General features: G+C 43.8%; 1 protein-coding gene across 1 annotated transcript in view; it reads left to right on the top strand.

Annotated features, from left to right (window-relative positions):
- SIL1 (SIL1 nucleotide exchange factor) overlaps positions 1-13522 on the top strand; it is a 610112-nt gene that overhangs the window by 195119 nt on the left and 401471 nt on the right. Inside the window, exon 4 of the mRNA XM_006866222.1 lies at positions 4573-4711. Coding sequence (XP_006866284.1) covers positions 4573-4711 — 139 coding nt within the window. The remainder of the gene's footprint in view (positions 1-4572; positions 4712-13522) is intronic.

Below are 13522 nucleotides of genomic sequence, written 5' to 3'. Positions count from 1 at the left end.
TCTAGAGTCCTCAGCTGCTTCCTCTCTCCATGTCCCCATCTCTGTCTCCACTTCTGTTGTCACTGCTTCTCTGGATAAGGTCTCGCATTCTGCTTGTGCTTTTCTCCTTGATGGTTCTAGGGTCCTCTGTTTCTGGACTGTAAGATTAACTACTCCCCCGTTTTTGATACAAAACTTCTACCTTTACAATTGAGACAGTTGCAATTAGTCATGATAACAATTACTACTGAATCATAAGAATCTTATCCCCGTCTCTTTTAACCAGACCTATCTAGACAAGATGAAAACTATTCATTGGGGACTCTTTCTTCCCCCACACATTCTTATACTAAACGCTCTCTTGAACCCTTGTAAGCCAGTCACTTTGTGCCTTTATCGCCCCCTCAGTTTAGGTAGCCAATGTTTAAGTTGTACGTCCCTATCTACACTGTGTACAGAGGAGGTAATATTGATACTTGATGTGAAGACTCCATCAGTCACTTTCTGTTTCTCTTGATGATGAAGATTCAAGTGCTTGAATATTGCGGCACCTGCTAGAAGTTACATGGCTAAAGCAAGAGTTACCATTTGAAGCTTAGCTATGTTTAGGTTGATTCTTTTGTTGTTGTTAAATGCTGTCAAGTCAGTGCTGGCTCATGGTGACCCTGTATGGGGTTTCTGAGGCTGTAAATCTTTGTGGGAGCAGAAAGCCTCTCGTCTTTCTATCACAGAGTGACTGGTGGACTTAAACCATGGACCTTGTAGTTTGCAGACCAGTGCTTATCCTATGGAGCCACTGCATTTCCCTTTTGTTGTTAAGTGCTGTTGAGTCAGTTCCCCTTTTAGTGTTCCAAAAATAAGAAAACTTCACATAAAAAATTAGGAATTTTGTTTGTTTTTTTAAAATAGAATATCTGCATGGTGATGGTGGGCCAGCTGAGTAACAGCTGCTTTTTCTTAGTCAAGGCAGGAGGCCTCCAGTTCCCACAATCCCCACCACTCCCTGTTGTTTTACACCTGGCCCACTTCACTCAGTTACATCCACCCCTGAAGACACTTGATCAACACACCTCAGAGGCAAATTTTATTAATGTTCTTAGTCCCATGGTTTTAGCATGCTGGTGCTTCTAGCAGAGGCTGATCTATATGACTGGGGTCTGGAATACATAGACTCAGTGCTTCACTGACAAGATGGTATTTCTTGTGGGACATGGGCTTAGTGCCTAGCCTCGAGTAGACTCAGTACCTTGGACTATCTTAATCTCAGGCACTCAGAAAATGAGCCTGTGGAGAGAACATTCATTCATTCATTTGTTCAGCAGCAAATAAGAACTAAACTGATGTTTTATAAACTAAATTGCAAATTACAATCTAAACTATGTGAGGTCTGGGAAATACACTGGTTGAAGAGACTAATGTGGTTGCTCTCAGGAACTCAGATGTTGGTAGTCTTTGACATCCATGTCCTCAGAATGCAGGATGCCTCCTGCCAGTTTGTTTTCTCTTTAGCTTCCCATGCACACTCACTCTTCTGTTCCTGGATTTCTTTTGAGCTCAGATTGGTGCCCATTTCAAGTTGCAGTGTCAGGAAAGGTTTGAGGGACGAGGCTGCACTGTTGTGGCCATTATCCCCTCAACCTGAACCTGCCTGAATTGTGCCATATTACGCAGTCACTGCTGGATGTTACAGCATGGACTCATCTGGCCTGGAACCTAGGATTGCCATTGTAATAATAATAGCAGTAGCTACACTATGCCTAGGTCTGCTCTTTTACATGGAGCTATAAACTTATTTCTATTTTATAAATATGGAAACTGAGGCTTAGAAAGTTAAGTCATTTTCTCAGCCTCACAAGAAACTGGGACTCAAAGTTTAGGTTATCTGATGCAGAGTTTGAGTTTTTAAACACTATGCAGTAGTCAATGCCTCTAAATTATGTCTGGGATGATTTGAGGGCCTCTTCTTACCCAAGATATTTTCCTTCCTGGTCTTTAACAAGGTCTTAACTTCTGATATCCGAATTTCTTACCTTTATTTTTTTATTTTTTTGTTACAGTGCAGAAATCCTTTTTACATTGTCATTACCAACACCTTAACCTTCCTTCTGCCTACTAATTAAAGAGGGTATTTGGACCTGGAGTACTGCTCAGAAGACATGCGTTGTTACCTTCCATACAGGGTTAGAATTGTTGGAAAACCAAAATGAGATCTATGTAAAGTACCTAGCACAGATTTGGGTTTGTGGTTGTTGTTGTTGTTAAGTGCCGTCGAGTCAGTTCCGACCCATAGCGACCCTGTACAGGGTTTCCGAGGGTGTAAATTAGGAATTTAAAAATTATACCTATTATAATTGGGGGAGGAATTGGACGTAAAGGAAAATAGGAGTGCTGAAGTAACCTACTGGTGTGTTAATGTGGGTTCTTCCTTGCTTTCCCAAATGTAGTTCTCCCGAACTCTGGAAAACTCTAGTTCTGATTTCCTGAGGTTTTACTGATTTTGTGCAAGAACAGGTTTAAAAAATGGGACAGGAAGGCTGGGAAAGAGCAAAATGAATGATACTTTGTATTTATCTTGCATCTCTGTCTCATCAGTTCAAAATGCTCCACAGACACCATCTCATTAATCCTCCATGCTCTCCATTGGGTAGAAGGAAACAGGTTTAAAAAGGAGTTTCCAACCTGGGCATCTTCCTCCCTTTGACCCAGCTGGGCTCTCTCCTTACTGATACCCCTTCCTCTATGGATTGGAATATTCCAATAAATCTTTATACCCTATAGGTCCTTTGGGGAATTGTCAAAGCCCTTACTGTTTCCTTTTGGGCTTCTTGGTTATCATTTGGACCTCAACTGCCATCTTTGGTGGCAGTTTGAAGCTCTACTCGTCCCCTTCAGATGCGTATTTTTAAAATTTTGTTTTAAATCCAGATCTATAATATACTTATTTTAATATGATCATTAGTCCATTACATTTAAGATTCATTTAGTTGTTGTTTTTTTTTTTTTTTTTTAAGTTTTCAGGTGCATATTTTTTATTTTATAAATCGCTTACAGTGTAAAAGTGTTATCTATGAGTTTTAAACAGCAAGCAGTATAGTAGCATGCAGAAACAGCATGAAGGCCGTGTCTGACCTCCTCCCGCTTGGTAAGGCGATTGGAAGAGAATCAGCATCAGCCTAAGCCTGAGGCTGAGGACAGACAGTCTTCCATCTTTCAACCTTGCTTACTAATGCTGACACCAACTGTTCTTCCCATGCCACTCTCTTTTCTGCTGGGCTCAATAGTTCATTGTGATTGCCACATAGAACGCACACACCATACTCATGATGATGGGGCCTATTTGGAAGTTTAACAGATCACAATTCAGGATCAGAAATTCTCAAGACAGAGTTCTTGGGTCAAGGACAGTCTCTTTTCTTCTGTGCCCACAGACAGACCTCTCTCTGGCCCTTGGCCCCTTGGTCTGCCCTCTACCCTAATTGGGCAATGTTACAAACTCTTTTGGCATTGCTGGTAAATGCCCAAAGAGCCTGCCACTCTGCCATAAGCCTCAGCCTAGCTCCATGGGTCAACAAACCTAGCACCTTCAGTTAATGCCTGTAGTCACTCCACTCTGCAAATGAGCTTCTTGTCCAAAGGCACCCAGCTTTACTTGTTCCATGGGTCAGGAAGCCCATCACTCTGTGCTTTGGCTCTTGGTTCTGTTCTTGCTGCTTCTCTACCACAACTTTCTGTCTCTGGATCAGGAGGCTTAATGCTCAGGGATTTCAGGGTCCAAAGGATGGCTCCAGTCCTGGCTCTTCTTTCTTGATGGTAGTAAGATACCCCTTCCTGCTTCTGAGATGGTTCATTTTATACCCAGTTGTTAAGTACCATGGAGTCAGTTCTGACTCATAGTGGCCCTGCACAGGGTTTCCAAGGCTGTAAATCTTTACAGGAGCAGAAAGCCTCATCTTTCTTCCGTGGAACAGCTGGTAGTTTCGAACTGCTGACCTTGAGGTTAGCAGCCCCGATGGCAAAATTGACCAATCCCAAGTTAGAGTTCTAAGTTTTTACAATCACAAGTAACTGTGTTAACAAGCATTCACTGCTGGCTCATACAATCTTATCAGTGTCTTCCTCCACCTTCTCTTACTCAGACCCATCAGTGAAAGAGGAAATAAAGCCAATCTGCATGGTCTCCGCCTATTACTTGGTGGAAGTTACAAAGTCTATGGTTATTAAATAATTCATTTCATAGCATAGCATATCAAATAAAAGTTAAAGACCACTATTGTTTCTTTTTGTCAATCTCGCTCCCTTGTGTGCTCCCTTGCTCCCCCCATCCCCCTCAAGATAATGTGAATCCTTCTGGAGTTTTTCCTTATGCATATTTAAAAAGCACCATGTATACAAAATAGCATGCCGTGATCATTTAACCATATTACTTCACATACATTAGTTTTGAGGTTAACCTTATGAAAGAAATGGCAGGTGTCCAACCAGGCCTGGGAAGGGAAAGAGGGGCATGGAGGGAGAAAAGTGCCCAAGTTATTTTCTTTCTGTTTGCCTGGTGCCTAGCTATAGTGGATCATGCCTTCCGTTTTCTTTCCTTAGAAGGAATTTGCGCTGACCAACCAAGAGAAGAGCAGCACCAAAGAAACAGAGAGGAAGGAAAGCAAAACAAAGGAGGAGCCAGACACCGAGGTCTTGGAGGTGTTTTCCCCGACCCATGAATGGCAGGCTCTTCTACCAGGTACCACTCTCAGCCTTGTCCTCATTAAACACACTCGGAATTCAACCTGCATATGTCCTTTGGCTCCACAGGGCTGTTTTGAAGGAGCAGCCACTCTGTGGAGGGGAACAGTGTGGTCCATCAGAGCAGAGGCTGCTGCTGCAGGGCTCAGGGACCTTCATTTTTCAGCAGAACAGAGATTGAGGCCTCTGAGTGCCCTGGAAGGAAGGCAGGTGGTGGGTGGCCGTGCTTTCTGAGCAAGTGATTGAAAAATTTCTTTCCTTGCACTTCTGAAGCACAGGAGAGGCAGTGACATGTGCCTCGCTCTGCAAATGCTATTTTGGGCTCTGCTGCTTGGCTCAATGCAGCTGAAATATTGTTCACAGGAGAGTCCTGAGCACTGGTGTGGGGCAGGAGTGTTTGGTTGTTAAAAGAACCTATGCCAAGAAATGGACTGGTCTTGGTCTAGTTAAATGGGGCATCATCAGAAGGAATGACTTTCTGACCCTTCCATGAGCCTGGTCCCGGGACCTAAAATAATGAAAATAGCTAGCAGTTATGGAGTGTTTGCCAAATGCAGGTACTGTGATTGCTTGATATATGTAATCTTGTTTAGTCCACATAAAAATAGGAACTAGTATTATCTTTATTTTTCAGACGAGGTTAGGTAAATTGTCCTCTATCATTCAGCTCTGTGCCGGTACTTTGATCCCAGAGGCTGGCCTTGCCTTTCTCCCTCTTCCTCTTCCCAGTCTCAACTTTCCTTGCTGTAGCCCTACTTTGCTGACACCTGGGTCCATTCTCAGAGGCAGGCTGTTTGCTTTCTGCACTGTGGCAAAGGGGGTGGCACGTCCTGTCAGCTGACACAGTGTAGCTTCATTAGTTCTTGCCGATATTCATCAACATGTCCTCACTGCCCCCATTGCTGCTGTACTGGCAGGGGCAGCATTTGTGGACCAACCAACTTTCTGGTAGCAGTATCTTTCCTGCTGGGTTTGCATACAATAGGTAGTTGCTGCCACAAAACCATGATGAATACCAAGGAAGCTAAGTGGGAGCTGATGGTATTAGGCAGAGAGAGGTTTTACCAAAACAGGTTCTGAGTTCATCAGATTCAACCCTGGACTGCCATCCCTCAGTTTCTCTGAGATGTGATCCCCTGTTTTCTGAAGACTGAAACTAGAGTGGCTACTCAGGATGGAAAGGGGAAAATAGGATTTTATCTACTGGCTTTCTATTGTATTGCTGGTACCACTTTTGACTAGGTGAGTGTCTGGAGCAGATGGAGATCAACATCCTTGCAGCTCCTGCGCCTCCTCCATCTGTTCTTGTGGCCAAGTCAGCAGCACCCTTTTAGGCCCTGGGTCTACATTGCAGAGAAAGGCTGAAGGGTCTGACACTAAGCCCTGGCCCAGCCCTCTGGGCAGTGGGACTGCTGTTTTTGGTTGAGCAAAAGAGCCCCTCTCTGTATCTGTGAAGAGGGACAGAAGAGCCTGGGCAACAGGACAGATGTATATTCTTAGAGCCTCCTGGAGAACTGGAGTGGAGTATTGATTTTTACATTTAACCTGGAGCCTGATGCCCCATTGACATTCTTCCCTGCTTTCTACTTCTCAAGCGCCTCTTGTAAGCTTTTATGCTGAAACTTTCCCAATGTCTTCTGTCTCTACCTCTGAGATCTTGGTGGGGCAGTTGGTAAAATTTACGGTTGAGCACAGACACTCAGGCCCTGCAGCTTGGAGGGCAAAGCAGCTCTGGCTCTAGTCATACCTGCCTCACCCCAAAGTCCTCCTTCCATACCCTTTATTCCCAAAGCAGGACTGGCAAGGTGGGAAGTTTGTTCTGGCCTCAGTGTCTGATGTGGGGCGTTTTGAAGTCTAGAGCTGTGGAGTAAGACCAGTGGGGGTAAGCAAGATAGTCTTAGGCTTTAGTACACGTCTGAGGTGTTTTGTATACCCATATGTATATTGCTTGAATTCACAGTGAATACTCATGGAAGCAGCTGTCAAGAAATGAAACAACGTGTTTTATTAGGCAAATGTGCTACACAAGACCTCTTTAAAGTGTTCAAGAGCAAAGATGTCAGTTTGAGGACTAAGGTGTGCCTGACCCAAGCCATGGTATTTTCAGTAGGCTCATATGCTTGGAGAAAGTTGGACAGTGAATAAGGAATAGTATAGAAGAATTGATGCAGGTGAGTTACGGTGATGGAGAAGGATATTAAAAGTGTTCATGGACTGCCAGAGCAAACAAATCTGTGTTGGAAGAAGAATAGCCAAGTGCTCCTTAGAATTCAGGTGGCCAGACTTTGTCTCTCATACTTCAGATATGGTATCAGGAGGGACCAGTCCTTAGATAAGGACATCATACTAAGTAAAGTGGAGGGTCAGCAAAAAAGAGAAAGACCCCCGATAAGATGGATTGGACACAGTGGCAGCAGCAGTGGGCTCAAGTATAACAAAAATTGTGAGGATGGCGCAGGACTGGGCATTTGGACCTGACTCAATGGCACTTAACAACAGCAACATTGTATATTGAGAAGATTTTGTATGCATGTCTATTGTTAGGAAATTGACCTCAGTCTTCTGTTTGCATAGCTGATACTTGCTTGCAACCAAAGTATAATATTAAATTCATCACATTCCAAATTCTGCCTGGAATCTTACAACACAGCTATCTAAAGGTAAAAGGGTTCATAGCCTCTCCTGGAGACTTCTTTAATGGGTAGGTAAATGGAGAGGTAATATAATTTAATGGTCCTGCCTTCAAATCCTAATTTTGCTACCTAGGGGACCTTGGCCAAATCTCTGGATCCCCCTGCCCTTTAATTTCCTCATCAGTAACAAAAGGGAAATGTCCTACTCTGCCTGCTGCAGAGGCTGTTGTGAGGATTCAGTGAGATTGGTGGCTGTGGAATCCACACCCAATTCCTGGAATAAAGACAACACTCAGTACACAGCAGTTGTGATTTTAAATGGTAAATTCTCCACTCGCATCATCATTTCAGTTCAATTGAGGAATTGGATGCCAGTGAAGGTGCCTGAAGAAGCTATCTGTTCTCTCTGATCTTAAGCAGGGGAAGAAAACTTAGGATAGGAAAGAGAAACTTCCATGGTCATGAAATGTTGTTTTCCCTCTGGCTTTCCACAGAGATTTTGATGAGGCAATAAAGTTAAGCATGAGCAGAAAGGATTAGCAGAGCATTTCCTATCTCAGAATCAGGGACATGGCACAGGAAGATGGAGAACTTTGAGAAAATGATAAACTGGCCAGTTTATCTGAGGGTTCTGAACTGGTATCTTCCTGGTTTAGTGATAGCTGATGAAGTGAAATCAGGACAGACAAGAATTTGTAGAGTGGGGTTGTCTGGAATGAAAAAATGGAAGAGGGAAAACTATGGGTCTGTGTCCTACAGAAATGTAATCTCTCTCTTAGAAAAACAAGGGCAGTATGTGCATTGTATAGCAGCCAAATCTCTTGCCTGACAGAGTCAGAACAGTGGTTCCCTGCTCAAAAAGGGGACGGACGGACGGTACACTTTGAATGTGTGTCTCTCTCCACAGTCCTGGCAAGAATTAATTTTCCTGTATCAGTCTTGTTATGCCTCTTCTGAATCTCATACTCCAGGACTTAGACCTGCAATTTTTCCTGCCTGGTTATTTCAGGCACTCACATTTTGCTTTGTTGGCCATGAATGAACAGGTTCAAACCAGTTTGAAGTCCTGGTTGATACTGAGAGTAGTTCAGTACTTTTTGTTTCTTCAGTTTTGGGAGGCAGACCAAAGCTCTGTTGTCCTTGCGTCTCTAAGGGGGGGACTACTGGGTAACATGGGCTGTTTTGGTGGTGGGCTGGGCTGATTTGAAAGCAAGTTTCCAGATTGTTTGCATCATTCTGAAACATCAGAGATTAAAACATGAACTCATGGGCCTTCCCACCAGGCCAGGTGGGAATTGGGTCCTAGCCAGTCAGTCCTAAAGCAGCTGCAGGTCACTCTCCTGAAGTCTGCTTTTCTCTGTTACTACTGTCAGCTTCCTCACTGTGAGCCACTTGTTCCTGGAAGTGGTTTTCCTGTCTCTCTTCTAGTTTATTTTGGGATCTACCTCACCTTATTGAGGCACAGCAAGCATTTGAGTGCAAATTCAGCATCAGCTGTTCACAAGCAGCAGAGGAAAACTGTTTATTGGCAGGTCCTTTGGGTTCTGGGCAGAAGACTCAGAAATTTGTCCTGGGGCTGAAGAGCCTTGAACACCAGGAATTTGTGCTTGTGCACTTACTACTGACAGCCAGTCATGGCCAGATTCAGCAGGGCTTCTGCTCCCTGGGCATTTTCTGAGATCCTACTTTGTGCCATGCACTGCACTGGTAGCCATAGATAGAAATAATAACTTGCATTTATGGAATGTAGATTCTTCCAGGCATCCTTTGAGGGCAGGCACTTTAACTGCTCTCATTTTTACAGACAAAACTGAGACTCAGAAATGACTTACCCAACCAACCAATAAGTGGTAAAGTTGATATTCAAACTTAGCTTTTTCTGACTCTAAAGCCAGAGCTGTTAACAACAGTGACATATTGTCTTCATGGGTACCTAATAGAACATGGCCCCTGCCCTTCAGACCCTGTTAGCCTTACAGAGAATTGTTGTTGTTAAGTGCTGTTGAGTAGGTTCCAAATTCATAGTGACTCTCTGTAGGGTTTCCAATCAGTGTCTAGTGTGTTTGAACCACTACCTTGTGGGTAGCTAGCTGTCCAGTGCTGATCCTCCAGCACCACACCAGGACTCCAGAGACACAAAAAGGTACCAAATTATTACCAATGTCTCAGTTAGCAGTTATCTTGGGCTCAAAGGGCAGGGGGAGGGTATGGTGAGGTCAGAGTCTTCTCTACCACAGAGTGCTTGATGGAACACATTACTCAATACTAATGTTGAACCTCCAACCCCACCTTTAGTTTTACCTTTGGCCTTGGTTAGGTTGTTTAGAATATCTGCATCTTCATTTCCCCATCTGAAAATAAAGCTTAATATATCTACTTCACAGAGATGCTGTGAGAATTAAATAAGATTGAATATTCCCTGTGCACCTTGTATAGGGCCTGGTGCACAGGGAATATTCAATAAGTGGCTTTAATTGTCATTTAAAAAATATCCTTTTGTCCCTGAAGTGATCTGCCTCCCTTTCTTTTGGGATCTGAGGGAGAAGTAAGGGAAAAGTGGAACTGGGCAAAGGACCCTCTTGTCCTGTGTGTCAGCTCCATGTGGGGCCAGGGCAGTGATCATAGCCAGGCTTGAACCTGGGATTCCTTAATGACCTAAGATGACTTCTAGGAACGAGGAGACTCTGTGAGATAATGGCATTAGCATAAATAACCCACTTGATGGTAGTATGCAGGAAGCCTGTGCAGGAACGTGTGTGTGTGTGTGTGTGTGTGTGTGTGTTTTGGAGGCGGGGGGGACGAAAGGGGGAAAAAAAAGTCCAAATCATCAACAACTGATGAGAGCAATCCAAGAATTATAGAGCACCAGCCATCTGGTCAGATCATTTCAGATCTGCATGAGCAATAGGAGGGAATTGAATTTTAAAAACCTCATTTATAGTAGACCAGCTACTCTGATTTCAAGTATTTAAGAGATGAGTCTGATTTCCTGCAGGCCCTGGACATCTGTCTGAAAGAGCACCTGACTCTGGCCTTGGTGACGCTGTAGGGCTGTCTTTGTGAGCCCACTGGGCCTTTGCAGCTTGGGAGAGACTACAATTGAGGTGGGACCAAAGGACAAAGCTCCCAGTGCCTTCTTGGCACCTTCCTTCCCTACCCTTGTTGTTAAGTGCCTTGGAGTCAGTTCTAACTCATAGAAATCCTGTGTAGGTTTTCTGAGGAGTGGCTGGTGACTTTGTGGTTCAAACCAATCTTGTGATCCGGTGCTTATCCTACTGTGCTGCACCAGGACTCCTCTCCCCTAGCTCCTACTTTTCTGTCTGGAGAAATCTCCCTTATGGTTCATCTCATTCCTCAGGATGGTCCCTAGAAGTATGACCTGTTTCTGTTCCATCTTTCACAGGTCCCATCAAAGTGGGGCAAAGGAGGATAGCCAGGGGCCTCTGTCAGTCTTCTACCCTGACTTAAACATAGTATTGTAAAGGTGAGTCAGGGACTAGATAAAAGAAATAGCTTGATTTTGTGTGGGTGTTGGGGTGGTTTGTCTGTTCTCTTGGACAAAATTTGCTGCCTCCAGCAACAGTACAAGGTGAGATGTTCACTGGAACTTTTCTTTGGTGCTACCCCCTCCTGCAGAGTGCCTTTCAAGTCCCCTGTGGATTTCCTCAGAGATTAATTTGTGTCTCTCCTTCCTGTACATCTGACCTTTCTCCCCCTATTACTGCAGCCTTCCCAGCCTTTGTCATTCTCCACTATGAATATTTTCACATCTAAGTAATACAAATTTGTCAAGGGGAACCACTTGGGGGATAGTAGGATACCATCAATGTCTAGGCTTCAAATTATCCTCTTAACAGGAGAGTAAAGATGGTGGACTGGAATATATGAAGGCCCCAGAAGACTCTATACAGGCAGTTTAGATCTCTTCATCTCAGAGGGACCTCATTACCCATATGTGTAGGTTCTTGCTAACCTCCCAGGATGGCTGGCCACTGACCATTAACAGCCATATCCCGTACCCATCTGGGAGAGCAGATGGAGGACAGGGCAGGAAGACCTGTGACCTCCATGGAAGCCACTTCCAAAGCAGAGACCACTTTGAGACTGGTGACTGAACTGCCTGCTGGTATCAGAGGATCTCTGCCTGGACTTTGGTCTTTATTACCTGGATGTAGTAGGCCTGAGTCCGGTTTGCAATCTGTGAACTTGGGTGGTGATGGAGAGCAGCTATTTGCCATCCTCTTCCTAACAAGCATTTGTATGTTTAGTACTCACCCTGATCTCTTCCCCTCCCCTCCCTCTGGTTTCATCCACCTGTTCTTTGTGAGGTTTAATCAAGAGTATTTAGTACAGTGGTCGACCCTCAGTTTTCAAAGGCCTTGACACCCAAACTGTCTGAGATGAAGACTTAGACTGGAGTTGGGATGATAGAAAGGAGCTCTGGTAGCATAGCGGTTATGACTAGGGCTGCTAACCTCAAGGCCAGCAGTTTGAAGCTACCAGCCATTCCACGGGAGAAAGCTGAGGCTTTCTGCTCCCATAAAGATTTACAGCCTCGAAAACCCTATACAGGAGTCAGAAACAACTCCATGGCACACTACCACCACCACTACCACTACCAAGGGTGATAGAAAACTAGTTACCCAAACAAGTTCCAGTTCTAGTTCTTATGCTTTGGCTTTAGTTCAGAAAATCTTTTTAACTTTGACTTTTGCTCCTCTCCTGTTGGCCTTAACTCTGTTAGTCCAGGGAATCTCCAAGGTTAGGACTTAACCAGGCTTTGGGATAGTTCTCAAGGGCTGGCCTGGAGCTGGACTGGAAGACCCTTTTCCAGAAACTGTTGCATTCTTAGTTTTGTTCTGCTGGAGGTAGGAGATTAGAAAAACCCACTGCCACTGAGTTGATTCTGACTCATAGGAACCCTATAGGACAGAAGAATTGCCATATAGGATCTCTGAGACTGTAAATCTTTGTGGAAGCAGACTGCCTCATTTGTCTGCTGTAAAGCAGCTGGTGGGTTTGAATTACCAACCTTTCAGTTAGCAGCTTAATGCATAGCCCGCAGTTTCATCAAGGCTCCTTGGAAGTAGGAACTGATTTGTAATTTAAAGGAGGTAATATTTGACTAGGAGAAGAAGACAAGATAGGAAGCATGTATGGAGAGGAGGATGACAATAAATCCCAAAAAGTAAGAGTATTATATCTGCCTGGTTGCAGAGGCCTGTTTATATAAAAAATATTGATAGTGGACAGTATCCTGGTGTTGCATTGTTGGATAAGCACTGGGGAGCTAACCACAAGGTTGGTATTTCCAACCACCAGCTGCTCTTGGGAGAACCTTATACAGGGTCTCTATGAATGTGAACTGACAGGATGGCACTTAACATAACAAAGTAATGTAAAAGATGGGTGGAGATGTAGGGAGGAGAGGTATTATGGAGGAAAACTGGCAAAGGCCAGTAGATTTAAAGATGTGAAAGTAAGTATAACCTATGAGTGTGTAGTTGAGCTCAACCAGAGGAGATGAAGAAATGAGAAAATATGATGTAAACTTCTAGATTTGTGATATTTGGGAGAGAGCAGAAGTCTTGGTGTGGCACTGTAGGATAAGCACATGACCATAAGGTTGGTTTGAATCTCAAGGTTGGCAGTTCAAACTCATCAGGTACTCCTCAGAAACCCTATACAGGATCACTATGAGTAGAAACCGTTAAGGAGCACTTAAGAACAACAACAACAAGAACAAGGAGAACTAGAATAGTTTTTCAGAGATAGCCAGATCAAAAATTTGTTATTTCATGTTGTTAGATGCCTTTGATTAGCTCCGACTCATAGTGAGCCTATGTACAACAGAATGAAATACTGCCATCCTCATAATTGTTTTACACCTCAGCCCATTGCTGCTGCCACTGTGCTAGTCCATCTAGTTGGGGAATCTTCCTTTTTTTGTTTTAATTTAAGGTTTTTATTGTGGATTGAATGAGAGTTTACAGGGCACATCATCAGTTTCACATTCAACAATTCATATAACTTGTTTCATTACATTCATTATAATCCCCTACATACACCATCAGTTAAAAGTATTTCCCTCTATCCACTTTAGCTTTTTTTAAAAAAACACACAAACAAAAAACCCCCACTCAGGCATATATAATAATTTACATCTCCAAAGGGCA

The sequence above is a fragment of the Chrysochloris asiatica genome, unplaced genomic scaffold, assembly GCF_000296735.1.
Source record: "Chrysochloris asiatica unplaced genomic scaffold, ChrAsi1.0 scaffold00087, whole genome shotgun sequence".
NCBI classification, from domain to species: Eukaryota; Metazoa; Chordata; class Mammalia; order Afrosoricida; family Chrysochloridae; genus Chrysochloris; species Chrysochloris asiatica.
The sequence above is the reverse complement of the archived record's forward strand: the minus strand, read 5'-3'. Positions and strand labels throughout refer to the sequence as shown.